The sequence below is a fragment of the Oryctolagus cuniculus genome, chromosome 10 (assembly GCF_051225735.1).
Source record: "Oryctolagus cuniculus isolate XC-2025 breed Fujian yellow rabbit chromosome 10, ASM5122573v1, whole genome shotgun sequence".
Classification (NCBI taxonomy): Eukaryota; Metazoa; Chordata; class Mammalia; order Lagomorpha; family Leporidae; genus Oryctolagus; species Oryctolagus cuniculus.
The window spans coordinates 98,547,635-98,570,473 of NC_142876.1; the positions used below are offsets into that span (position 1 = coordinate 98,547,635).

Genomic DNA, 22,839 nt, shown 5'->3' on the forward strand with positions numbered 1-22,839 from the left:
GGGGGCAGAAGCAGCTCAGCCCGGCCCTCATGCCAGCCCCAGCCCCTCCCCCCTTGCCCACCTGCCCCCGCGGATGGGATCACTCACTTGGCGTTGGGGTCACACTCTTTGGGGCATTCAGAGTGGACGATTTCTGGAGGTGGGAGGAAGGCGCTGGTCACTCGGAGCCAGGAACCGCCTCCCCTGTGTGATCGCTTCCCCCTCCCCGCCTCGGCACCCACTCACTCTGCTCACAGCGGGGGCCCTGCCAGCCCACGTTACAGACACAGCTGCCGTCGCCTCGCAGCCCCTCCTGGCACAGCCCGTGGGCACAGTCGCACACTGGGGGAGGGACAGGAGGAAGGAGGTAGCCAGGGCTCCAGCCTGCTCCCCTCCCCCAGCTGCCCACCTCCCGGCCTCACCTCCAGTGCAGTTGGGCCCGTAGCGGCCCAGCTCGCACATCTCACAGGCCGTCCCGTGGAAGCCCTCCTGGCAGCGGCACTGCCCGTCGCCCAGCAGCCGGTCCTGACACTGCCCGTGGCCCGAGCACACGCCACCCTGGCCCCCGGGGCATGGCTCGCACAGCGTGCCAAAGTAGCCAGGGCAGCAGTCGGGCACCTGGGAGGCAGGCAGAGGCCAGGGCAGAGTCAGGACAGCAGTCAAGGTCAGGGGCAGGGGAAGCGGTCACCTCAGGGCTGCAAAGCAGCTGGGAACTGCAGCCCCGGGCAGACGGAGAAGGCGCAGCTGCAGGGACCCGGCTGGGACAGCTGAGAGAAGCAGAGCCGAGCCCAGCTGCTGGGCCCCCTTCCCCCTCTCCCCCTTCAGGGTCCCTGAGTGGGGACACAGGGACAAACCCTAGCCCTGGGACCGCAGACCTCTCCCCCCGCCCCCCTGCTTCCCTGACCTCCCCGGGGTCCCAGCCCTGCTTCTGCCATTGAAGCCAACCCCGGCTCCTCCGGCGGGCCCCCACCCCAGCCCCCTGCCCAGGGCCAACCTGGATCTTCTTGGCACAGGTATAGGAGCAGCCCCGGGAGAAGGACAAGCCAGATCTGTAGACGCAGCTCTTCCTGGGTGTGTTCTGGACACAGGGACAGGCAGAAGGGGTCAGCTAGCGTCGGGGGCAGCAGCAGTGAATGGGCACAGACAGACAGATGGACTGCAGGTGGCGGAGTGCATGAGACAGACTAGCAGAAGGGGAAGGGAGGGACCGAGGCCGACAGACTGATGAGAGGGGCGGGGCCCCGAGCCACCCAGGACAGCACTCCCAGCCTGATTCCAAGGTCAGGGCGGGCAGCAAGGGCAGAGCTGTGCTTGGCCCAGCCTCACCTGCAGCTGGAAGCCATGAGTGCAGCGGAACTTCCGGGTGCAGTTGATGCATTTCTCCTGGGGGAGGGAGGACAAGGCGGGTGGTCTCAGGGGGCGGCCCCCAAGCCCACAGCCCTTTCACCGGGGCAGGCTGACCAGAGGACCCTCCCTGCCAGCCGGGCCAACCAGCTGCTCCCAGCATCTCACCCGCAGGGCCTCGGCGTGACTGTGCATGCAGCGGCTGGAGCCCACCGTCAGGACCCCCGAGAGGCCAAACAGGGAGCGGCCAGGGGCCTCCAGCACGGGGCCTTCCAATGGCACGTGGTTCACTTCCGGCTGGGGAGGGGGACGGGAGGGGGCCGAGTCCACTCCCACCCTCACCCTGTGGGGGAGGGGTGCTTCATGGGAGGGGTCTCCCTGAGCCCACAGTTGGAGACGCTCAGGTGAGGACGCACCAAAGGGGAGGGGTCTTCCAGAGCAGGGTCCCCAGGGTAGGGTCTCCTTGCCCCTCAGACCTGGCCACTGTGGTTGTAGAAGACGAGCCAGTGGGCAGGGCCCAGGAGGGAGTTGCGGTGGCCCCCCTTCCGCAGGGCTTCCGGGGATAGCGCCTCGCCCAGGATCACATGGTGGCGTACTGTGTCGGCGTCCTGTGGGCCAGAATCAGCTCAGGGACTCCATGCCCTGCCCAGCATGTCATACCTGCGCCCCTTTGCTGTGGGAGGGGCAGCCGGCCCCCTGCTTCTTCACCCCACCCCCCACCCGCCCCTGCGCCGGTGGGCTCACCAGGCTGCTGCTGTTGCCCTGGGCCTCCAGGGAGCGGTTCGTGGGCACGAAGATGGTGTAGGCAGTGGCGGCCTCAATCTGGGACACCAACTTGTGGTGCTGGGGACAGGGACGAGGGCAGAGAAAGGGGTGGGCGTACAGGTCCTCAGTCCTCACACCGGGAGCTGGCCGGCCCTGCAGACCCGGGGGCGGGTGCCCCGGGGTGGGCAACACCCCCTCTTACCTGCAGCAGCGCCCGGAAGAGGTGGAAGGCAGGCACAGAGTCCAGCTGCTGCAGCACCCCTGGCCCGGCCTGCGCATCCCCTCGTGGAGGGACTAAGACCTGGCACGGCGAGGGAGGCACGGTTCACTCTGGCACTGCCTGGGCCCCCGCCCTCCCCCGCCCCCTCCCTCTCCCCCTCTCCCGGCCGTACCTGGCTGAGGATGTGAAGGACACCGTTGGTGGCCAGGAGATCAGCCACGTCCACGCTGGCGTTCTGCACCCACACCCTCTGCGAGGCGACAGGGAGAGCTCCGGTGGGCACGGACACGCACTCGCAGTGGCCTGGCCTGGCCCCCGACACACTCAGACTCGGGGCCGACCAGCCAGGCACACCGACCCGCCGCAGGGCCCGGACATGTGCGTGCACACAGACTCAGGGCAGACTGCCCCCGACAGGTGGAGGGAACCCCGATCTCACCCCGGGGGGCTGCGGTCTGGGGGAGCTGTGGCCACTTGAGCACCTCACATCCTCCCCTGCTCCTTCCCTGCCCAGAGCTCACCACGTACCCTGCCGACGTTGCGGATCTCCCACTGCGTGGTGGGGCTCAGGGTGGACACGTTCTGCCCAGCCAGCCGGGCCAGGTCCTCCTCGGAGAAGGTGCCCTGGAGAAAATGGGCCCTGGGGCGGGAGGGGAGGGGTGCTGGTACCATTTAGCAGGCGTCACAGAACCTGCGTAGGGTAACCTGCAGAGAACAGGCGGGCCGAGGGTGCAGGTCTCTTCCGGCCCCCCCCGGGAGCGGCTGCCCCACCTGACCAGGTCAGGCAGCCGCCTCGGCTGCAGCCAGAAGTCTCGCTCCTCGGGGCTCATCCTGCGGACGGCGTACTCCGAAGGCACGAGGGCCGTGACGCGGCTGTCAGCGGGCAGGGTGATGCCAGCACTCTGTGTGCACACAGTGGGTGGGGGCGGGAGCTACAGCAGGCAGCCCCCTGCGCCCAGCCTCTGGGAGGTTTTAGGCAGCACCCCTGCATCCTGGAGGCCTCCCGGATTGGGCCCCCACCCCCAGCATTCTACCCTCGTCCTACCTTGAACCATTCGTAGAAGACGGAGAAGTGGGCATTTGCCTCCAGCTCCTAAGGGGAGGGAAAAGGCTGAAGCCTTGGTTCTGAGGGGAAAACCAAACCTCCCCGCCCCCACCCAGGGCCCTGAGCACTGCCCCTTTCCCCCGAAGGACAGAGGAGGCCCCTCCCCAAGCACAGAGATAAACACTCAGCCAGCCCCATCACCCGCAAGATGTCTCCGTAGCAGCTGAAGCCGTCGCCTCCAAAGCCGGAGGGGCAGGTGCAGACCCGCTGGCCCCCTCCCACTGCCCGGCAGGTGGCCTGGGACAGAGACACAGGATCCATTCAGCACCCCGTGCCACCCTTCCTGTCTGCTCCCACTGTCCCCAAGCCTGCTGCTTCCTGGCCCTCCAACCACCGCGTCTTTGCTCTCAGGGCTGATTCCCCACAGCCAGCCCTTCTTGGAGGTCAGGAGCATTTGACTTGAGATTAATGGCATTTCCCCGCCCCCACGGCAGATGGACAAGGGGAAGCCCAGGGCGGAGGGAGGACCCAGGAGGCCTGAAATGAGAGGGGCGGAGCCAGGCAGGCCAGCCAGGGGCTGTAGGGGTATGAAACAGAGTAGGGCCAGGGGACAGGAGCTCCGGGGGCTTCAGGAATAGAGGAGAGAGGCTGGACAGGGGCTGGGGCTGGCTCAACCCTGTGGCCTCAATGAAGAGGCATGAAGACTATCTCCTGCAGCGAGGGATGTGGGGCCTTATAAAGATCCCAGTCCTGGTGGGAGAGACCGGGAACCCTGCAAGTCAGGCCCTCTCCCCAGGGCCCTGAGCACCCCCTCACCAGGTCGTGGCAGCCTCCATTGCCTGCTCGGCACGGGTCAATGGGGCTGCACTCGTAGCCGTCCCCAGCGAAGCCCAGCTTGCATGTGCACCGGCTCTGGAGAGGCGAGAACAGGGCGGCCTCACCTCGCCGCTCCGTGGCTCTTGCTGGCCACGGCTCCCTTGGAGATCTGTGCTCCAGAGGGGAGACGGAGGCCCTAGCAGGCGACCGCAGGTGGGACTCAGAATTCAACACATCTGTAGCAGACTCAGTTTTAAGTTGAGCATTCTGTAGGGCCGGCGGATGACGCTACAAGCAAGTGGCCCTAGGCAGGAAAGAGGTTCCCCCACCCAGTCTTGAGAGCAGACTGGCTCCTGGGCTGGGGCTGAGGGAGCTATTTGCACAGGCAGGGAAGCGGAGCCTCACCCACTCTCTGCCCCCGGCGCCCAACCCCCTCCTCAGGCTGCCGAGGCCATGGGTGCAGCGTGTGGGCGCGTGTCTGCCAAGACCAACCCTGGAGTCAGCAGCTCACACCCCACCTGCCCGCTGGCCACCCTGGACTGACCCCTCCCCTGGAAGGCCGGTGCCCTCGGGTTGGCCACGCTGCTGGTGAATGACCAGTGAGACCCCCACACCCTAGGGGCTCTTGTTTGCAAGGCTGGGGGCACCTCAGCCCCAGTTCTGCATCCTAGCCCCAGGCGCTGGCAGCCAGGAGGCCGTGATGGTGTGGGGAGCCCTGCACAGGCCTGGGCAAGGCAGAAGCTGATCCTGCACAAGCAGCTGGCACAGCAGGGGTCTTTCAGCGCCTCTCAGGACCCCCGCTCGCCAGGCCTGATGCTTTCACTTGGGTTCCCAGATCCTGTGTGACAAATCTGAGGCTGCCAAGTTCCACCCTGCCACTCAGCAAGGGCTTGCGATGCTACCACTGTGAGCAGCGCTCTCTTCCTGTTTGGCTCCCAAAGTCTAAGGCAGGGACCGGCACGCACCGGGTGTCCCGTCACATGCAGGGAGCCTAGGGGTGCACGAGCGAAGCCTGAGCATCCTGCTGCAGCTCAGAACCGGCGCCTCATTTGCATCAGAGGCTCTAGATGGAGCTGTTGGAGTGGGGGCGTCCCTGGGGTCAGCAGGGGCAGGGCAGAGACCCCAGCACGGAGGCGTGCACCTGTGCCGCCCCCGGCTCTGCGGTGCCTCACCTGCCCAGGCCCCACGTAGCTGCAGAGCGCGTCACGGTGGCAGCCGCCACGAGCATCCAGCTCACACTCGTCGATGGCCACGCACACACGGCCATCCCCGCTCCAGCCTTTGTGGCATGTGCAATTGTAGGTGCCCAGGGCCCCAGGGACACACTCGGCCTGCGAGAGCCACAGCCGAATGAGTCGGGGATGCAGGGCAGAGGGCCAGGGAGCCCCCCTCCTGCCCCGGGATCGCCAAGCAACTGACGTTTTCTGAGCAGCCTCCGCGGTCCGGGCGGGAGCAGGGGCTGCTGCGTGTGCAGGAGTAGCCGTCGCCCTCGAAGCCATCGAGACAGACGCATCTGGGGATGCAGAAGAAAGGGGCTGAGCGTCCGCTCAAGCACAAGGTCACAGGCGGGGCCGGGGAGTGGCGCGAGTCCTCACCTGGCCTCACCCCCCTGGCGGACGCAGCGGGCGTGCAGGTGGCACTGCTGGGCCAGCCCCGTGGGCCCGCAGTCCCCCGTGGACTCATTGCAGAAGCGGCCGCTGAAGCCAGGGGCACACGTGCCGTGCTGGCACACCCCTCCGCTGCCCGGACGGTTGTCACACAGACCATGGACGCAGCCGCAGTCTGCACGGAGGGGATGGGAGAGGGAACAGGCCAACTGAGGCAGGAGGCAGGAGGCAGGAGGCAGGGCTGGCTGAGAGCCAGGATAGGTTTGGAAGGGAGCGGTGCTGGGAACGGGTAGCCAGCATAGTGTTGACCTCAGGGTCACACAACCAGAGAGCATTCCAGAGTCTGGACAGGGGGACGAAATATGTGTGTGTGGGGGGGGGCATTCTGAGCTCAGTTGCCCCATTCCAGCTGCCCTTCCCCCAACACCACCATCAGGAAGTTCTCCAGGGTGTCTGACCTCAAGCCTGCTTTAGACCACACCATAGTTCTCTTCCTGGCTTGGGTGAAGACAACACGTATGTCTCCCTCCACTGCCCGTGGCCTTCATCCCTCTTCCTAGGGAGCTGTTCCCCTCTGGGGAGCGCCCAGGGCCTTTCTGGGAGGACACATGTCCCCAGAGGCGGCCTGGGCTGCAGTCACCCACCTTCCTGGCACTGGTCTCCGTGCTTGTTTGGGTTGGAGCAGATGTGGCAGGCGATGCCCTTGTAGTCTGGGAAGCAGAGGCAGGCCCCGTTGCCATGGATCCCATCGCTGCACTGGGGGTGCATAGAAGGTTCAGTCACGGCAAAGGGCTCTGCACGCCCTGCCCCGCACACACCCGCCCTGAGCCGGTCGGCTCTCGGCTTCTGCTCCCCGAACGCCTCACCCTTCTAAGGGAGTTTTGTTTTGTTTCTAGGACTTATTTATTGGGGCTGGTGCTGTGGCATAGTGGGTAAAGCTGCCATCTGCAGTGCCGGCATCCCCTACGGGTACCAATTTGAGTTCTGGCTGCTCCACTTCCGATCCAGCTCCCTACTAATATGCCTGGGAAAGCAGTGGAGGATGGCCCAAGTGCTTGGGCCCCTGCACCTGCGTGGGAGACCTGAAAGAAACTCCTGGCTCCTGGCTTCCAATTGGCCTAGATTTGGCCATTGCAGCCATTTGGGGAGTAAACCAGTGGATGGAAGCCTTTCTCTCTCTCTCTCTCTCTCTCTTTGCCTCTGTATAACTCTGCCTTTCAAATAATAAATAAATCTCTTTTTTTGAAGATTTATTTGAAAGGCAGAGTGACAGAGACAAAGATTCCATCAGTTGGTTCCCTCACCAAATGGCCACAACAGCTGAGCCTGGGCCAGGCTGAAGCCAGGAGCTTCTTTCCAGGTCTCCCACGTGGGTGCAGGGGCCCAAGCACTTGGGCCATCCTCCACTGCTTTCCCAAGTGTGTTAACAGGGAGCTGGATCAGAAGAAGAGCAGTGGGGGACATGAATTGGCGCCCTTCTGGGCTGCTGGCATGACAGGTGGCAAGGGGGCAGCTTATCCCAATACACCACAGCGTCAGCACCTAAAGGCACCTTTCAACTCACTGACACTGCCAGAGAACTAGCCCCCTAAAGGTAGCCGGCCCTGCGGGGTTTACGGATGACTTCTGCCTGCTCTACAGAGACAGACTCCTACCTTCTTCCATCACCAGATGCCAAAGCAACCCTGATAGTACAAGGCGGCAAAAACAGAACACCCAAGACAACTACTGGCCAAGAGCATTTTTGAAAACAGATGCAAAAATCTACCCGTCCATTGTACCTAATTAACATACTGCAAATAAGTTGGCCCAACGTCCATCAGCAAGGCCAGAGAGAGGCGGCGAGGCTCTGACACAGGCCCAGCCGTCCCCCAGCCTGCTCGGTGGGAGCCCCCCACCCCGCCACGTGACTCACGTTGCCTTTGCCGTAGCAGGGGTTGGAGAAGCCTCCAGGACACTGGGTGCAGTCAGGCCCAAAAAACCCTTTGCAGCAGCCGAGTTTCTGTAAGAGAGTGTCCGAGGTCCAGGTCCAGCCAGGGTCTTGCCCCCACCCTGCTGCTGCCACTCCCTGGCCCCCACCTCTAGAGGAAGGAGCGGGGGAGGTCCTGCTCCAGCACCAAGCGGCAGCACAGCGCCCCGCCCCGCCCCGGGGCTGCAGGGAGTGGTCACTCAGCCCGGGCTCACCGTGATGGTCTGGTTGCAGTGGTGGGCACAGCCCTTCCTCATCACATTGAGCCCAGTAGGGTCGTGGGTGTAGACGCACTCCTTGGGCAGCATGTCCTGGGCCGGGTTGAGCCAACCAGTTCGCAGGGCTGCATCCTGGGCCAGCCCCTTTGCCAAGTGGCCTTGGCGGAGGAAGCTCAGCCCCTCTCTGGGCCCAGCCCACCCCTCAGGGAGACACTGAGTCTCCCGGCCTGGCCCTGGCCACCACCACCCCCCCCCCCCCGCTGCGACCTGGGGCGGAAACCTCAGCAGGCAGTTGTGAGTGGGGGCCCAGCGGCCAGGCCGCAGGGTGCTCACCAGCCTCACGCTGTTGGGGGGGCACGTGCTGGTGTTCAGAGCGTGGCAATCCACACAGGAGCCCTGGGCAGGCCGGGGGGCGGGCAGAGAGGAGAGGGGAACGGGGTTAGTCGCTGTGTATTTGTTCAGTAAATTCTGAGAACACGACACTGAGTCGGAGCCAACCACAGGAAGGCCAGGGGAGAGCATTCCGGGCAAAGAAAAGAGCAAAGGCCAAGGCTTGGCAGAGCGAAGCGTGAGGCGGCTTTGGACAACCTGCAGGGCGGTCAGGCGCAGGTCCCCAGCGAGTGACAGCGCCTCTGAGGAGGGCCAGGCCCATCGCGGATGCATCGGGCAGGGGTGACCCCTGCCAGGGCTCTCACTGGGACTGCAGAGGCCCAGGCAGGGGGCAGGCCAGGACCGTTGGAGCTGAGGCTGGGCCTGAGCCCCCAGTGGGCCACGTGCTGACTCGGTGCCCACTGTGGTCTCAATGTGCTTTGTTTCCACCAAGGGTCATTGAAGCGCGATCCCCAGTATTGCAGTGGCCTTTGGGGTCCCGGGGGCTGCACCTCACGGCAGGGACAATGTAGTTTCCAGGAGAGTGGCAGAGTTACCCGGAGAACGAGCTGAGAGTGGTTTGGCCCGCCTGGCACTCCGTCTCGTCTCCGGCACGGCCCGCCGGCCCGCCACAGTGAGGCCCTCACCAGAAGCCGAGCAGGTGCTCTCGGACTTCCGGAACCGCCAGCCAAGATCAGTCTCCTTCCCGAGAAACTACCCAGGGCAGGGACCACGAGCAGGTAAGGTGGGAGCCGTGGCCTGCAGGCGCCGGTGCTCACCGCCACGACCTTGTGCTGCTCCTCGTTGCAATGCTTGGGGAGGATGGGCAGGATGGTGGGCGGCAGCAGGACGCCCTCCAGCAGGTGGATCACACCGTTGGCCGCCAGCACGTCCACTCTCCGCAGCGGGACCCCCTCGGGCCCCAGCAGGATGCGCCCCTGCGGCACAGGCCCCATGTGCACCTCCCCCAGCCCAGCCCCGGCCGCCCACCTGCAGGGCCTCGTGGCTCAGCGCACAGTTCAAAGCCCAGCCTGCTGTGCCCACCTCGTGTCCCTCTGCTCTGTCCCAGCCCTTACCCCACATGGCTCACCCTCCACCTCCCGGGAGCCCTCCGCCCCACTGCACCCACAGAGAAGAGTTTGGCCTGAGTCTGCTCCCCCCACCCACCCGTGAATCCCGCCAGGGCCAGCAGAGTATCCTGCCCGCCACGGGCCCGCAGCCCCAGGCAGGTCTGAAAGAGGCCGGGCCCTTCATCATGGCTGCTCTTGGCTCTCACCTGCGCAGAGATGTTCACAGCCAGCACCTGGTTTGCCATGGTGAGGATGCGGCCCTTGGAGATAAGCTTGTCCACGGTCAGCTGGGGCAAGGCGGGGTGGCTTCAGGCTGGGCACTGGCTGCACCCTGCCAGGTGCCTCACAACTCCCCCTCCTCTGTGCTCTGGGAAGCCAGATGGGAGGGAGCAGGAAGGGGAGGAAGGGACCCCGGGAGGATCAGAGCCCACGTCAGCCCCGCGGCCGTGCGAGGGCCTCCTACCTGGCCGTGGCTGAAGATGTGGTGCCTCACCAGCTCCTGCAGCTTGGAAACACCCTGGGAGGGAGGGGAGGGTTTGGCTCCCGGAGGCCCCAGTGCCCCCAAACCCACAGCCCTTCCCCCAGGCCCGACTTACGGCAGTGAAGAGGTAAATCAGGCGGCCGTCGCGCAGGCCATCCACGGCCTCATTGCTGGGGGCGAAGACAGTGAAGGGCCCAGGGCCGTCGAGGATGGAAGGCAGCCCGCAGTTCTGCGCGGTGAGAGGAAGGCTCGGGGGGCGGAGCCCTGCCTAGGCCCTGCCCCGCCCAGGCCCAGAACTCCCACCGTAAGAGGACACAGGCCACCGGGTCCCTGCGACCCCAGAACCCCAGGTCACCGTGTGGCAGACCTACAGTCAGGAGTCCTGGCACAGAGACCCAGTGGGCTGGGCCCGTCCCCGGCTCACCTCCAGGATGGTCTGGAAGCGGCTGAAGACCTCGTTGGAAGCCAGGATCCGCTCAATGGTCCTCTGCGGGGAGAGAGGGGCGTGAGGAGAGAGAGGCTGCGCGCCCCCCACCTCCCCGCTTCCGTGCAGGTCAGAGTTCACCCAGCGGCAGGGGGCGTGAGGGGAGGGTGCTGGCTCACCTCGGGGTCTGCAGTGAGCCCAGCGGGGGGCTGCCAGCGCAGGGCACTGACCACGTGGAAGACGCCATTGGCAGCCACGTAGTTGGCCTGTTCCACGCTGACCGTCTGCTGGGGCTGGTCGCTGTACTTGTAGGAGAACCTCTGCCAAGATGCCAGGTGTCTGTCACCCCCACGGCAGCCCCCGCCCACTGCCACGCCCTCACCTTGTCTCCTGGGTCCCTGCTTACCAAGCGGTTAGAGGTGAGGGTGATCTCCTGCCCGGCCAGCGTCCACCACCTCTGCGTCTGTGAGGCCCGCACGTCCAGCAAGTGCTGCCCCGCGACGATGTGCTGTCTACAGAGCTGCTGGGCGAGGGAGGCCTGCGGCACGCGGTGACAAGAGCGCCACTCAGCCGTCAGCCGGCCAGCGCCGCAGGGGACCAAGTGCCACCAGGCCTCTGCTCCCCGGGTGCACGAGGGAGACCCTCTCAGGGCCCTGAAGACCAGGGCGGAGGCAGGGGCCGGGACCCACTCAGCGACGGGGTGGGGCTCACGTTCATGGTCCTGGAGGCGAGGGAGGAGACCGACGGCACAAGCACAGTGAACGGGCCAGACGTGGTGAGGATCTCTCGACAGCCCTGCTCTGGGGGAGCAGGAGAGGGGGGCATCAGAAAGGACCCGGGGAGCCCCTCAGGCATCAGGCCTGGGTTTGGGGGCACTGAGGTGGAGCCTCGGGGTCAGGGGCCAGCCCCCAACCCCATTGCAGCCCAGTTTCTGTTTAGAGCTCTCTCAAAGGGAGTTGGGAGTCTTGGCAGAGGTGCCCCCCCGCCCCTGCCAGTGGGGTCGGGGGCTGGGGCCAGGGCCCGGGCCGGCGGCGGCCGTCACACACCCAGCATGCTGATGGCCACTTGAAGCTGCAGGAACATTGCACTCGTCCGCCTGGCCTTCTGCACCTCGTGGAGCAGGTTTCCGTAGCAGGCGCGCCCATCCCCTACCTCGCCTTCCTTGCACACACAGCTGGGGGCCAGGGAGAAGCGGTCAGGGCAGGGGACACGGCCGATACCCCGCCCCTCCCTCAGGGCCCCTGAGCCCGGCCCACCCCCTCTGCTCTGCCCCGGGGCCCCCCTGAGGCCTCTGTGCCTACCTGAGCTTCCCATTGGGGGTCACCTGGCAGGTGGCCGACTTGTCACAAGTGCTGGGATAGCAGATGGCAGCGCAGCCAGCGGACGTGTTGTGCCTGATGCTGGACAGGCCTTGCAGACAGGAGCAGACAGCCTGGCCGGCGGCAGGGGCCAGAAGGGACAGCAGCACAATCGGTGAGAACCGTGGGCATCCGCTGCGCCCACCCAGCAGCCCTCCTGGGCCCCCACCACGGCCCTCCAGGGGCAGGGCTGCCATCCTCCCCGCATCCTACAAGGGGGCAGCCAAAGGGCCTGGGGCTTGCCGGGGTCCTGCCGCCGGCGTGGAAGCGGGGAGGGCGGCGGGGCCCTGGGGGGCGGGGACACGGACTCACCTTGCCTGGCTTCAGGTACACACACGAGGTGGAGTTCCTGGGGCAGCCCCCGGAGTTGGTGGTGCAGGGGTCCACGGGCAGACACACCGTCCCGTCCCCGGCGTAGTTCTCGGGACAGTCGCACTGAGCCTGCCCTGTGGGGCTCACCGAGCACCGGGCCAGCGGGGAGCAGGGAGACGGCTGGCAGGGGTCAGGCGCTGCCGGGGCGGAGGCACCCATGTGAGCGGGGCACCTGGGAGCCCTGCCTCCTGCACAGTCCAAGGGGGACTCGGGCTGGCCCCCGCCCTAGGGAGAGCCCCACCCACAGATGGCACCGGCTGTGCTGGTGGGGGGCCCTCCCAGCCCCCACCCTCGCCTCCAGCTGGAGGCCCCAGGCTCACCCAGGCATCCGCTGCCCTCCTGGGTGTGACCAGGCAGGCACCGGCAGGCGGGGGCCTCTGCAGAGCACTCGGAGTTCCGCGGGCACTGCAGAGCCCGGCAGGCGGGCACCTCTGTGCGGACAGGAGAGAGCTCCGTGAGCGCACGAACTCCCAGGCGGGGGGAGCACGGGGCAGAGGGGCTCCGGCTAATTTGCTGTGTGACTCTGACCACAGCCCTGCCCTCTCTGGGCCTCCGGTCAGTGGAGGTCCTGGATGACACCCTACCCCACCCCTCCCCAGGACCAGGCTGCAGGCAGAAGTCCCGCCCAGGACCCACCACTCCGGCTGCCCGTTGCCCCAGGCCAGCCTAGCAGCACTGCTCACCTTGGTCACAGCGGGGCCCACCGTATCCAGGAAAGCACTGGCAGCTGCCGTCCCCTCGCGGCCCATGCCTGCACACACCGTGCACACAGTTGCACTCTGGGGAGGACACACAGGGACAGGTGGAACACCAGCCTCATCCAGACACACACAAGGTTGTTGGGTCCTTGCCCTCTGTTTTTAGACCTCAGCTATGCAGCTGCAACCCCAGGAGTCCAGAGAAGGAAAGGGAAGGGGAATTCAAAGAGGGCTCCCTGGAGGAGACCGCTAAGAACAGCATGTGCAAAGGCCCCGGGGGTGTGACAAAAGCAAGCAGGCATCCCTGCAGGGGGTTGGCTGTGGGGACTGCACCCCTGGGGCCCTGGGACACCTTGGGCCTGTCTTCCCGGCTAGCAGGTACTCACTTGACAGGCAGTCAGGCCCAAAGCGATCGGTGTCTCGGCACTCCTGGCAGGCGGAGCCGCTGAAGTTCTCCTGGCAATGGATGCCCGAGTCAGCATGGCACCTCCAGGCCCCGTCCCCAACCCTGCGCGGCTCTCACCTGGCACACACAGGTCCCGTTGCCAGCTATGCCATCCAGACAGGTCCCACGGCCGTTACATGGGGTCTCGGCACCTCCAGGGCACTCTGTGGATCCCGCCCCCAGAACTCAGCTCTATTCCCTCAGCCCCACCCCAGGGCAGCCAGAGCCAGGGCAGTCGCTTGTTGCTGGGGGTGGCAGGCAGCTCCTGCAGGCAGGGAGCCCAGGGCCACCCGTCCCGCGGCACTGGAACCCGCCGTGGCCCAGGCAGCCCCGTACCATAGCACTGGGAGCCCCAGTAGCCGGGGCAGCAGGCCTTCTGCACCACATCTTTCCAGCACTCCAGGCTGCAGCCACTCAGGGACATCAGCGCATCCCCCAGCCGGACCTCGTAGCTGGGCAAGAGGGGGGACACGGTCCAGGAGGGGCTCCCACACTCAGCCCCGACGCTGCCTTCCATGGCTCCCGCCCCGCCTCCCCTCTCTGCCTGGCTCGGGGCTGAGCGCAGGGCCCCGCACACAGTAGGCACCCAGCACACCCCACTCTTCCTCCCTGGTCTCTGCTTCCCTGGGGACTCCAGTGGCACGCGCACACGACTCCTCGCCCTCAACCCCGCAGGCCTGTCGCCCCCTCCTCCGCCACCACGCCGCACGCCCCCGCACCGGCAGTCATGGAATATCTTCTCCGGGAAATGCTGAAGCCAGCCCCAGGGACACGCCTGCTTCTTGATGACAGCGCACGTGGTGCAGGGGACATGGGTGATGAACCTGGTCTTCACGTCACAGCGCTTGGACCGCACCTGAGCCAAGGGCAGGGCGTGGCATGAGGGTCCCGGACCGCGCACCCAGGCCGGGCACCCTCGGGCCTCGGTTCTCGGGTGAATGGGAATGCAGGACTCAGGGCAAGGCCTCAGGAACCCGCGGTGCCACCAGGCCGGCCCCAGGGGGGAACCCAGACATCTCGCCCCACCTCAGCCCCCATCAGGAGAGCAAAGTAGAAGCCAGGCCCGGTGGCCCTGCCCAGCCACCCAGCGATGATGCCAGGTGGGGAGCCACTCCTGCAGCCTCTTCCTGCTTTCCGTCTAAAAATCAGCAAGTAGGGCCGGTGCCGTGGCACAGTAGGCTGAGCCGCTGCCTGCAACCCTGCCATCCCGGATGGGTGCTGGTTCAAGTCCTGGCTGCCCACTTCTAATCCCGCTCCCTGCTAGCGCCCCTGGGAAAGCAGCAGATGATGGCCCAAGACCTTGGGCCCCTGCACCCATGTGGGAGACCTGGAAGAAGCTCTTGGCTTCTGCCTGGCCCAGCCCCAGTTGGTTGTGGCCATTTAAGGAGTGAACCAGTGGATAGAAGCTCGCTCTGACTCTTCCTTACACATAAATAAATCTTTGGAAAAACAAAGCGACCTGTCTGACATCATCCAAGAGCGCAGGGACTCGGCCCTCATTGTGGCACAGGTGGGGTGCACAGGGGGCCAGCCCTCCCCGCGTCACCAGCAGCCTCCACCTGTGTGGCTGTCTTGTGTCGCCCTTTAGCTGAGCTTGAAGCCCCGCCCTGCTGCCCACAGCTCCGAGGAGCCCCGGCCCCAGGGGCTGCGGCTGGAGCGAGCTCCTGCACACGAAGCCGTCTGGTCTGCAGCACTCGGCCGGAGCGGTCTGGGGGCACAGCCCCCACCCACAGGGTCCACAGGCCCAGCACCAGGGAACGGAGAGGCCCCAGGCGGCTTCCTGGAGGAAAGGGACAGCTGACTTGGGGTCTGAAGGCTGCTGGGGAGTTGTCAGAGGACTGCTCCCGGCTGAGGGCACACAGAGGTTACGGTGGGGAGCAGGAAGGCGCAAACACACACGTATGCCAGGCCGGGGCGGCCCCAGAGCGCAGCCTGCGTTTGAAACGCACCCCTGGTTGCTTCCTGAGAACGCAGGAGTGGTGGGGGTGGGTGGGGCAAGAGGCCAGCGCCTGAGGCTGCTGAGGCGGAGGTGGGGGTTGGGGGGGTTGGAAGTGAGAGTTGAGGGGGGTGGCATGCTTTGGGGTGAAACTCGGCTCCCAAGAAGGCATGGAATCTGGGAGGGGTCTGTTCTGCCACCATGACAGGGCCCAAGGGCCCAACAGCCCCCCTCTCTGGCTGGCCCAAGCCCCTGCAGTCTGGCGCTGGGGCAGTTATGGCAGCTAATGCCCAGTAGCCCGGAGCAGCACCCTGGGGGAGTAGGAGGAAGGGGCAGACGGGGCGGGGGGGCGTCCTGACGGAGGCGAGTTGTGGGGGCGTGGACAGCGGCTGCTGGAAGCCACGTGCGTCCACGCGGCCTTTTCCTAGAGCCAAGTGCAGATGTGAGGATGCTGCGAGGGGGGCACAGGAGAAGTGGTGGCCGCAGCACTTCCTTCCGAAGCGCACGGGGTTCCCGGGCCTCTGCGGTCTGCGGGGCGGGGGCGGGGGGGAGCTTCTGGTGGCAGCCTCGGTGCCCGCCGCAGGCCTCGAGGCTGTGGTCTTGCTGCCCGCACCCTGAACCTCAGCTTTGCTGAGCCAGAGAGTGACTAGGAAGTTGGGTAACTCGGGGCGGGGTGGGGGCACTGGAGCCAAGGAGCGGCTGGCTCAGGGCACGGGCTTGGCGGGCAGCAGGCTCCCCCTCAAGGCCACCTGGGCCACCAGGCGGGGGACAGCCCTCCCAGGAGAGCCTTGGCTAAGGGCTCTCCTGCAGAGCCCCGGCTAGAAGCAGCCGTGGGCGAGGCAGGGCCTGTGTGTGTCAACGTGCGTGCGACAGTGATAGATGGAGAGCCGCTTTCACACCCAAGGCCGCACTCAGGCCCCGCCTCTGCCCGGGACCAGGAATCAGCGTCCGCAGCTGCCGCCCGATGCCCTACCGTGGGGCCTGCGGGCGGCGAGAGCCCACTGCTAAGTCAGCCCCGAGCCCCCAGCCGGGCGCCCCGTCTGTGATGTCTGCTCCCATGCAGACGTGGCTGGAGGCTGAGGAGCAGAAAAGCAAGAAGCCTGTTGACGGAAGGTGGAAGAAATCCCCAAAGCTGGGAGCAGCTCCTGCAGACTTTCCCGGGCTCAGTCCAAAATCCAAGGAAGCCCCCGCCCCCACGCTTCTCCCGGGCGGGCATCAGGGCAGGGAGGGGACAGGACTGGGTACTGGGCAAAGCCCCTCCCGTCAAAGCACTGCTAAGAGTGCAGCCTGCCAGCGCACACCCAGCTCCGAGCAGGCACGGGGGACCCACCGAGTGCTCAGGCCCCGCCTGCACGGCGCCTGTTACCGCCTGCTGACCCACGCCCCTTCCCAGCACTGACAGAGGGGCTCTTGGGAGGCCGGCAGAGAGGCTACAGGTGGGAGGAGAAGCCAGCACCTCACAGCCCCCACCACCAGGCCCCGTGGAACCTGGGTCCCGGGCCAGGGCCAGCTCTGTCCCAGCCCAGAACGGCGGCCTTGGGAGGCCAGAGGCATGGGCTCTGATGAGGGACAAACCTCCAGCCCCGGGCTCAACAACAGAGACCCTGTTCCCACTGCCCAAGGAGCCGAGTCAGCCTCTGCCAGTCCCTCGCATTATACACATGGGGAAACTGAGGCAAGGAGTGGGTGGGCTCAGCACAGCAGCCCTGTCACCACCATCACCTTCGTAGCCTCCCATCAACCAGTCCCTAACCCCGCCCTGAACCCGAAGTGGTGAGACCCCTCCCCTGCCACCTTTCTGAGGGGGTCCAGGCGTCCAAGAACCAGAGTGAGCTGGGGGCAGGGCCCTGACAGCGGGGTCCTGGGCAAGTCGGCCTGCCCGTGAGTGCCACAGTGACCGAGGTGCAGAGGGACTCGGCTCCTCCTGTGACGTCCCCTCGCCAGCGGGCAGGCCCCAGCCAAGGGCATTCGAGCGCCACACTCAGGGTGGAGGATTCTTCCCGAAACTCCAGTCGGAGCAGCATGCCCCTCATGGGGCCTGGGCGGCCGGGTGGCCGGCACACACAGTCCCGACAGGAGCACGCCGCGGGGCGTCTGAGCCCGGGATGGCCTGCGACACCCTTCCCGGCCCCTGCTTCCTCGCCAGCAGCACAACAGGACGTGTGCCCGGGGGCAGTGAAGGCTGAAGGGGACGTGTCCAGAACAGAGGCTGTCCTAGGGGCTTGGGAGGCTTCCTGGTGGCAGCTGCTTCCTGGGTGGGGTGGGGGTGAGCGACTCAGAGAGCCTCCTGGCACCTCCGACCCAGGCGGGCGCAGGAGGACCCCTCACCTGCAGGCTGGCGAGCCCTGGCACGGCTGCCCACTGCACGCAGCTGGAGCCAAGTGGGTGACTCACCCCTGCCCCCCAGGTGCCAGACACAGACCTCAGCCCCAGGGAGGGGGGCGCAACAGCCCGGTCGCTGGGGTCCTACTCAGGCCTGGGCCCCCCACCCAGTCCCTGCCTGCTCCCAGCACTGGCGCAGGGCAGGGTAGGGGATCCTAAGAGCCCTACAGCCAGCTCACTCACCTTCTGAGCCCTGACGAGGCTGGAACCGGCCAGCAAACAGAGCAGGAGGAGGCCCCGGGCCCCCACCATGGCTGGCGGGCGCACGGGGCAGGAGAGCTGGGGGAGTGAGCTCCGGGAGGCAGGCACAGGGCAGCAGGCGGGACGGGGCGGGCTGTCGCCTTAAAAGCAGCCGGAGGCCCCACCATCTCACCCTCCCCACAGGAACCTGCCAGGATTTCCTTCTGCGCATCAGCGGCCGGCAGCGGAAGGGAAGGCGCTGGCTGTGACCTCCCTCCGCGTGGACGGCCCGGGCCCCCTCTAGGCAACACCGTCTCAGAGCCCATGCTCCCGGCCCCAGGCCTGGCCAAGTCCAAGCAAATATGAATGGCGCCCAGACGTGTCTGCAGAGCCATCTCTGGTCAGGCACCCCTCCCCCCACCCCAAAACTTATCTGCGTCCCCCACCCCAGCCTTCCAGCTGCACAGCGCCTCATGGGGCTGAGTCGCCACCAGGCACATGTGACCCGCCAGCCCCTCGTCCCCCAGCCACCCAGCCCCTCTACCAGCTGGCCTCCCTGCCCTCCCCCCCACCCCCTGTGGCTCTGACCCGCCCCCACTCACTCTGCTCCAAACACAAGAGCTTTCCACCCACTAGGAGCCAGCTCTCAGCCTCAGGCCTGCTGTTCTCCCACATTTTCACGGCTCCTTCTCACAGCCTCAACTCCAGCCAAAGGTGTGACATTTGCAGGAGGCCTCTGGTTTGCACCAAGCTCCTGTGCTAGGCCCGAGGAACTAAACCAACCCCAGCCGCTGGGCCTCAGTTGATTGCAGAAGCCTCTGTAGCCAGTGAAGTGACTGCCGGCACCGGGTGTTGATTCGCAGACGGAGACCAGCGTTCGCTCAGTGCGGACAGTCACTTAGGCACACACACGGGAGCAGGATCGACCGGGGAGGGGGCAAGCGGCACGAGGGCCGCCCAGGGGCAGGGCGTCTGAGGAGCAGCTCCAGCTGTGGTGGTCCGGGGTCCGCTGTCCACCTCTGTGCTGACTGACGGGGGGTGCTTCTACAGGCAGGAACCACCTGGGAATTGGAGGATCCTTCCCACCCCCAGCCAGCCTGGGCCAGGTCCTGGAGGAAGCAGGAGCAGCCCGGCAAGGAGGAGGCTTTGCTGGACAAGGAGGAGGATAGCATTACAAGGGGGGGTTGCAGAGACTTCCAGCTCACTCAGACCTCAACTAGCTGCCTGCCTGCTCACCCCACATCAATTAAGCTGCTTAGACCTCACCTGTTTTCTATAAATGCTAATCAGCTCTTCGAACTTTTTTTTTTTTTTTTTTTTTTTTTTTTTTTAAGGTTGATTTATTTGAAAGAGTGACAGAGGCAGAGAGCAAATGGCTGCGATGGCGCGGGCTGGGCCAGGCCAAAGCCAGAAGCCCAGAGCTCCATCCAAGTCTCCCACGTGGGTGGCAGGGGTCAAGCCCCTGGGCCCTCCTGCTGCTGCTTTCCCCGGCACATTAGCCGGGAGCTGGAGCTGGCCAGGGGTGGAGCGGCTGCGACTTGCACCTGGGCTCTGATACAGGCTGCCAGCATCACAAACAGCAGCTTAACCCGCTGCGAACCCAACACTAGCCTCCATCAGCTCTTGTCTCTGCACACCTGGAGCATCAGCGTGTCTTGGGACCGAGGCGTGCTGTGAATAATCGGCAAGGGTGGTCATTTTTGTTATGCCTGTTACTGCTGGGGAAACAGGCTCAGAGGAGTTGCCGTGGATTCGTTTCTGAGAGGAGGAGCCTGGTGGGGGCAAGAGGCGCGGAGTCACCACACAGACCCCGGGATTCGGGTGAAAGCAGGCCAGAGGCGAGCAGCCCGCAGACTCATTTATTTCAGGTGCTACAGCTGCTTATATAGCCAAGACAGCCAATCCAGTCAAGGGGAGGTCTATGCCCTAACCAATCACAGCATGTTGCTAGGCAGTTTCTGATGCCATCCAATCACAGCCTGTTGCCAGTCAGGCTCCGTTGCCATGTAGTTTCCAAAGCTATCCAATCAGCCTGTTGCCAGGCAGGTTCTGTTGCCAGTGGCCATCTTGGCATGGCCTTCTCATTCCACCACAGAGAGGCACTAGTTCCACCAGGGTTAGCCAGGCCTGGCCAGGTGTGCAGCCCACAGGGCCTCTTCCCAAAGAGCGGTGCTGATGACCCCTAGCTGGGCACAGGCGCCCTCTTCTCTCACCACAGCTGCTGCAGAAGGCAAGAGCTAAGCAGAGCCAGGCGGCCAACTCGGCTGGGGGCCTGGCCTGGGGAGTACCCCCTGCCCCTCTCCTGAGCATGAGGGCACCAGGCTCGGCAGGCACTAGGGGTGTGAATGCAAGAACCCCCCCTGGTGACTGCTTCCATGTCCTGCTCCTCCCTGCAAACTCCGTTCCCTACACTTTCCTGGGTCTGAGGGAGAACAGGGGACAGCAGCAGGCCAGGAACCGAGCTGGCCACTCGCCACCACTCCATAGCCCTGGCGCCTGAGGTCAGGCAAGGAGGCCGCGCTCTGGCCACAGGAACAGGAGCAAGCGAAGGGCAGCGGGGTTGGCTCTCCACAGAAGGCTGGGTCCCACTTCAGCCCGGCTCTCTGAGCACTGGAGCACAGACACAAACGGGCACGGGCCATGTCCCCACAGGTCCGCCCCTGCCGCTGTTTGAGGGCTGTCTTCTCAAGACCCTGGGTCCCCACACGCCAGCAACCCTAGCCTCAGGGCCTCGCCCTCTCAACAGGTCACGCCCCGAAGAGGTGGGCCTGCCCTACTGCCCAGGCTGGGGGGATGGGGGTGCCCAGGGAGCACCACCAGGGCTGCACAGGAGAGGTGCCCCAACCCCAAATCTCCACATCCCAGCCACTGTCCAGCTCCTGCAGGGCTGGCCCATCTCCTCCCTCGCCCACGCCAACCACGTATGGGCCGACGCACTGCTCAGACCCCAGTGACTCTTGAACTACGAGCCACAGACTGTGTCAAACTCTGCTTTATTGGAATAGAGAAAATAGGCAACGGGGATCACGCTTGGTGCTGCCCCACCCCTCTCAGCCCCAAGGCCGGGGCACTCCTGCCCCAGGGCTCTTCCCCGAGTCTGCACCTGGGGAGAGTGCGCGTGGGCGGCAGCGCTCATGCGCACCCCACCGCCAGCGTTGTGAGCAGCAATCGTCCACAATGACAGTGACCGTGACAAAGGACTGGGCAGGCCTGGGCGGGACGCTTTGGGAAAGACGTGAGAGTCACGCACAGCTGCGGTGCACGTGCCGCCGGCCGGGGACAGACGACACGGCCACAGGGGCTGCCGGACAGCCCTGCAGGCTCCCCCCGGCCTTACAGACAACAAACTGACGACGTTCACGTTCTGGGCGGGGACAGCCAACTTAAGGTACCACACGGGAGGCGACAAGACTCAGAGCCATGAGGAACGCAGGGCTAGCCGGTGAGCTCCACGGGCAGCTCTCGGCCACACAGGGCCTCCCACTGACGGGCCAGCAGCGAGATGAGCTTCTCTCGGCTCTCAGCACTGGGGACAAACACCTGCCACTGGACCTCACGGCCCTGGCCAGCCCCGGCCTGGCTCCCCGGCTCCTCCCCAAAGTGGTCTAGGGTGACGCTGCCCATGAGGTCGTGGCCCTGCACATCGTCAAAGACCAGGGTGAGGGCCTGCGGGTAGGTCTGGTAGCCCATGAGCACGCGGTCCAGGTCCCGGATGCGGCGGCCGTCGTCCAGCCGGTACCGGTCCCTGTGCGGCGGCTCTTTGGCAAACTCAGGCAGCGGGTAGTGGACACAGTCCTCGTCCAGGAGGAAGATCTCGGCACTGGTCAGCAGCAGGGTCTTGGGGCGCAGGGGGCCCCTGCAGTGCCCAGGGGCCGGTGGCCCCACCTGGAAGGCCTGCACGTAGAGCAGGATGCTGAGGCCCTGAGCCTTCTCCGGCTCGGCCGTCTTCTGGGCCACGATGAACATCAGGTCCCCAATCTCCTCCTCGCTGGGGTAAGTGAACTTCACACGGCTCGGGTGGATCAGCTCATAGTTCTCCATCTTCCCTGCAGAGAGAGCCACGGGGTCTGCAGCCTGGGACTGGCCCGAGCCCCGGGGACCCCAGCTCGGGGACAGCAGAAGCCCCACAGGCCAGCAGCCCGGGGCAGAGACTGCTGGGATGGAGAGGCCATGCCGCAGGGAAGCCTGGCCAGCTCAGCGGGAGACCGCGAGACTCCCCCCTGCAGCCTGCGCCAGACAGGGTACCTGTGGCCTTGTTCCCGAACTCCGAGTAGAAGTCCTTGTCCACGGGCTCCGGCGAAGGCGTGCGCTCCAGCGAGGAGAGCGCAGCCATAAGGTGCTGCAGGAAGCAGTGTGTCAGGTAGCTGTCCCTGGTCAAGCACGTGACCACCTGCATCGGGGAGGAGCCTGTGGGAGGAGAGGTGAGCCTGATCCCTGCCCCCACGTCCCCAGCAAGCCAAGGCCAGCAGGGCCCGTGTGGGAAGCAACACAGGCCCTAGGAGGCAGCCATTTTTGTGGCAGGAAGGGCTGAGATTTTTCTGGAAGGGGACACGCAGGCGTTAGGAAAGAGCTTAGCTTTCTCTCTTCAGGAAGTGTGAGTCACAAACATCCTGCCCGGGCCGGCTGCGCTGCCTCTGGCCGGCGCGGTGCCGCTCCGCCCCTGCCCTAGCGCCGGGCCTGATTTCTGCACCCTCAGCAGTGCCTGAGGCGGCTTCCTCCGCCGCCCGCCTGGCTCGGAAGCCGGGAGATAACTCGGTGACACTGGCCTTCGCGGCAACAACACAAAACACAGCAGGTCACTCACCCGTCAGCCGGAAGTGCTGGTCAAAGAGCCCCACGTTGACCGACTGCAGGTCGCAGAGCCGCAGCACAGAGCACTGGGAAATGTGGAAGGGGCTGTTGTTGTAGTCGGTGTTTTTCTGATGCCAGAAATCTGTGAATGGGACAAAAGCACTCAGGGTGGCCGTGGCTCTAGCAGGGGAGCCCGAGGGTCCCAGGTGTGCAGCACTGTCCAGCAGGAACAGGTCCCCTTGGCTGAGCCTCCAGACCACTGGCTAAGGCACCCACTGGGGTCCCAAAGGGCTCAGGCTGCCCGATGCCTCCCCGTCATGGCCAGCAGCTAAGCCCTCGCTGGGTTCTGGCTCAGTGCAGCCATCTTTGG

The 22,839-nt window shown here is 65.5% G+C and overlaps 2 protein-coding genes across 5 annotated transcripts in view; both read right to left on the minus strand.

Moving 5' to 3' along the window:
• Positions 1 to 17,881, minus strand: part of STAB1 (stabilin 1) — a 24,890-nt gene extending 7,009 nt beyond the window's left edge. Inside the window, exons 1-40 of one of the 2 annotated variants that reach the window (XM_002713382.6) lie at positions 17,682 to 17,873; positions 13,900 to 14,036; positions 13,517 to 13,632; positions 13,259 to 13,344; positions 13,122 to 13,191; positions 12,721 to 12,816; positions 12,358 to 12,468; positions 11,978 to 12,174; positions 11,609 to 11,739; positions 11,354 to 11,481; positions 11,019 to 11,107; positions 10,714 to 10,845; positions 10,487 to 10,627; positions 10,308 to 10,370; positions 9,999 to 10,112; positions 9,866 to 9,919; positions 9,609 to 9,689; positions 9,112 to 9,270; positions 8,297 to 8,359; positions 7,961 to 8,056; positions 7,692 to 7,778; positions 6,421 to 6,532; positions 5,765 to 5,951; positions 5,589 to 5,682; positions 5,342 to 5,500; positions 4,170 to 4,265; positions 3,555 to 3,650; positions 3,354 to 3,401; positions 3,080 to 3,210; positions 2,837 to 2,948; positions 2,481 to 2,558; positions 2,291 to 2,389; positions 2,068 to 2,166; positions 1,800 to 1,931; positions 1,492 to 1,620; positions 1,306 to 1,362; positions 974 to 1,057; positions 402 to 597; positions 226 to 321; positions 88 to 133 (exon numbers count right to left, since the gene is read on the minus strand). In XM_002713382.6, the coding sequence (XP_002713428.4) occupies positions 88 to 133; positions 226 to 321; positions 402 to 597; positions 974 to 1,057; positions 1,306 to 1,362; positions 1,492 to 1,620; positions 1,800 to 1,931; positions 2,068 to 2,166; positions 2,291 to 2,389; positions 2,481 to 2,558; positions 2,837 to 2,948; positions 3,080 to 3,210; positions 3,354 to 3,401; positions 3,555 to 3,650; positions 4,170 to 4,265; positions 5,342 to 5,500; positions 5,589 to 5,682; positions 5,765 to 5,951; positions 6,421 to 6,532; positions 7,692 to 7,778; positions 7,961 to 8,056; positions 8,297 to 8,359; positions 9,112 to 9,270; positions 9,609 to 9,689; positions 9,866 to 9,919; positions 9,999 to 10,112; positions 10,308 to 10,370; positions 10,487 to 10,627; positions 10,714 to 10,845; positions 11,019 to 11,107; positions 11,354 to 11,481; positions 11,609 to 11,739; positions 11,978 to 12,174; positions 12,358 to 12,468; positions 12,721 to 12,816; positions 13,122 to 13,191; positions 13,259 to 13,344; positions 13,517 to 13,632; positions 13,900 to 14,036; positions 17,682 to 17,750 (4,271 nt within the window). In that variant the 5' untranslated portion in view covers positions 17,751 to 17,873. Of the gene's footprint in view, positions 1 to 87; positions 134 to 225; positions 322 to 401; positions 598 to 973; positions 1,058 to 1,305; positions 1,363 to 1,491; positions 1,621 to 1,799; positions 1,932 to 2,067; positions 2,167 to 2,290; positions 2,390 to 2,480; positions 2,559 to 2,836; positions 2,949 to 3,079; positions 3,211 to 3,353; positions 3,402 to 3,554; positions 3,651 to 4,169; positions 4,266 to 5,341; positions 5,501 to 5,588; positions 5,683 to 5,764; positions 5,952 to 6,420; positions 6,533 to 7,691; positions 7,779 to 7,960; positions 8,057 to 8,296; positions 8,360 to 9,111; positions 9,271 to 9,608; positions 9,690 to 9,865; positions 9,920 to 9,998; positions 10,113 to 10,307; positions 10,371 to 10,486; positions 10,628 to 10,713; positions 10,846 to 11,018; positions 11,108 to 11,353; positions 11,482 to 11,608; positions 11,740 to 11,977; positions 12,175 to 12,357; positions 12,469 to 12,720; positions 12,817 to 13,121; positions 13,192 to 13,258; positions 13,345 to 13,516; positions 13,633 to 13,899; positions 14,037 to 17,681 lie in introns of both variants that reach the window. The other variant, XM_089306139.1, reaches the window with a different exon arrangement.
• A 2,771-nt stretch (positions 17,882 to 20,652) lies between these two features.
• Positions 20,653 to 22,839, minus strand: part of NISCH (nischarin) — a 35,325-nt gene continuing 33,138 nt past the window's right edge. For all 3 annotated transcript variants that reach the window (XM_008260770.5, XM_051852340.3, XM_089306140.1), the window contains 3 exons: positions 22,483 to 22,611; positions 21,924 to 22,085; positions 20,653 to 21,724 (listed from right to left, as the gene is read on the minus strand). In XM_008260770.5, the coding sequence (XP_008258992.5) occupies positions 21,114 to 21,724; positions 21,924 to 22,085; positions 22,483 to 22,611 (902 nt within the window). In that variant the 3' untranslated portion in view covers positions 20,653 to 21,113. The remainder of the gene's footprint in view (positions 21,725 to 21,923; positions 22,086 to 22,482; positions 22,612 to 22,839) is intronic.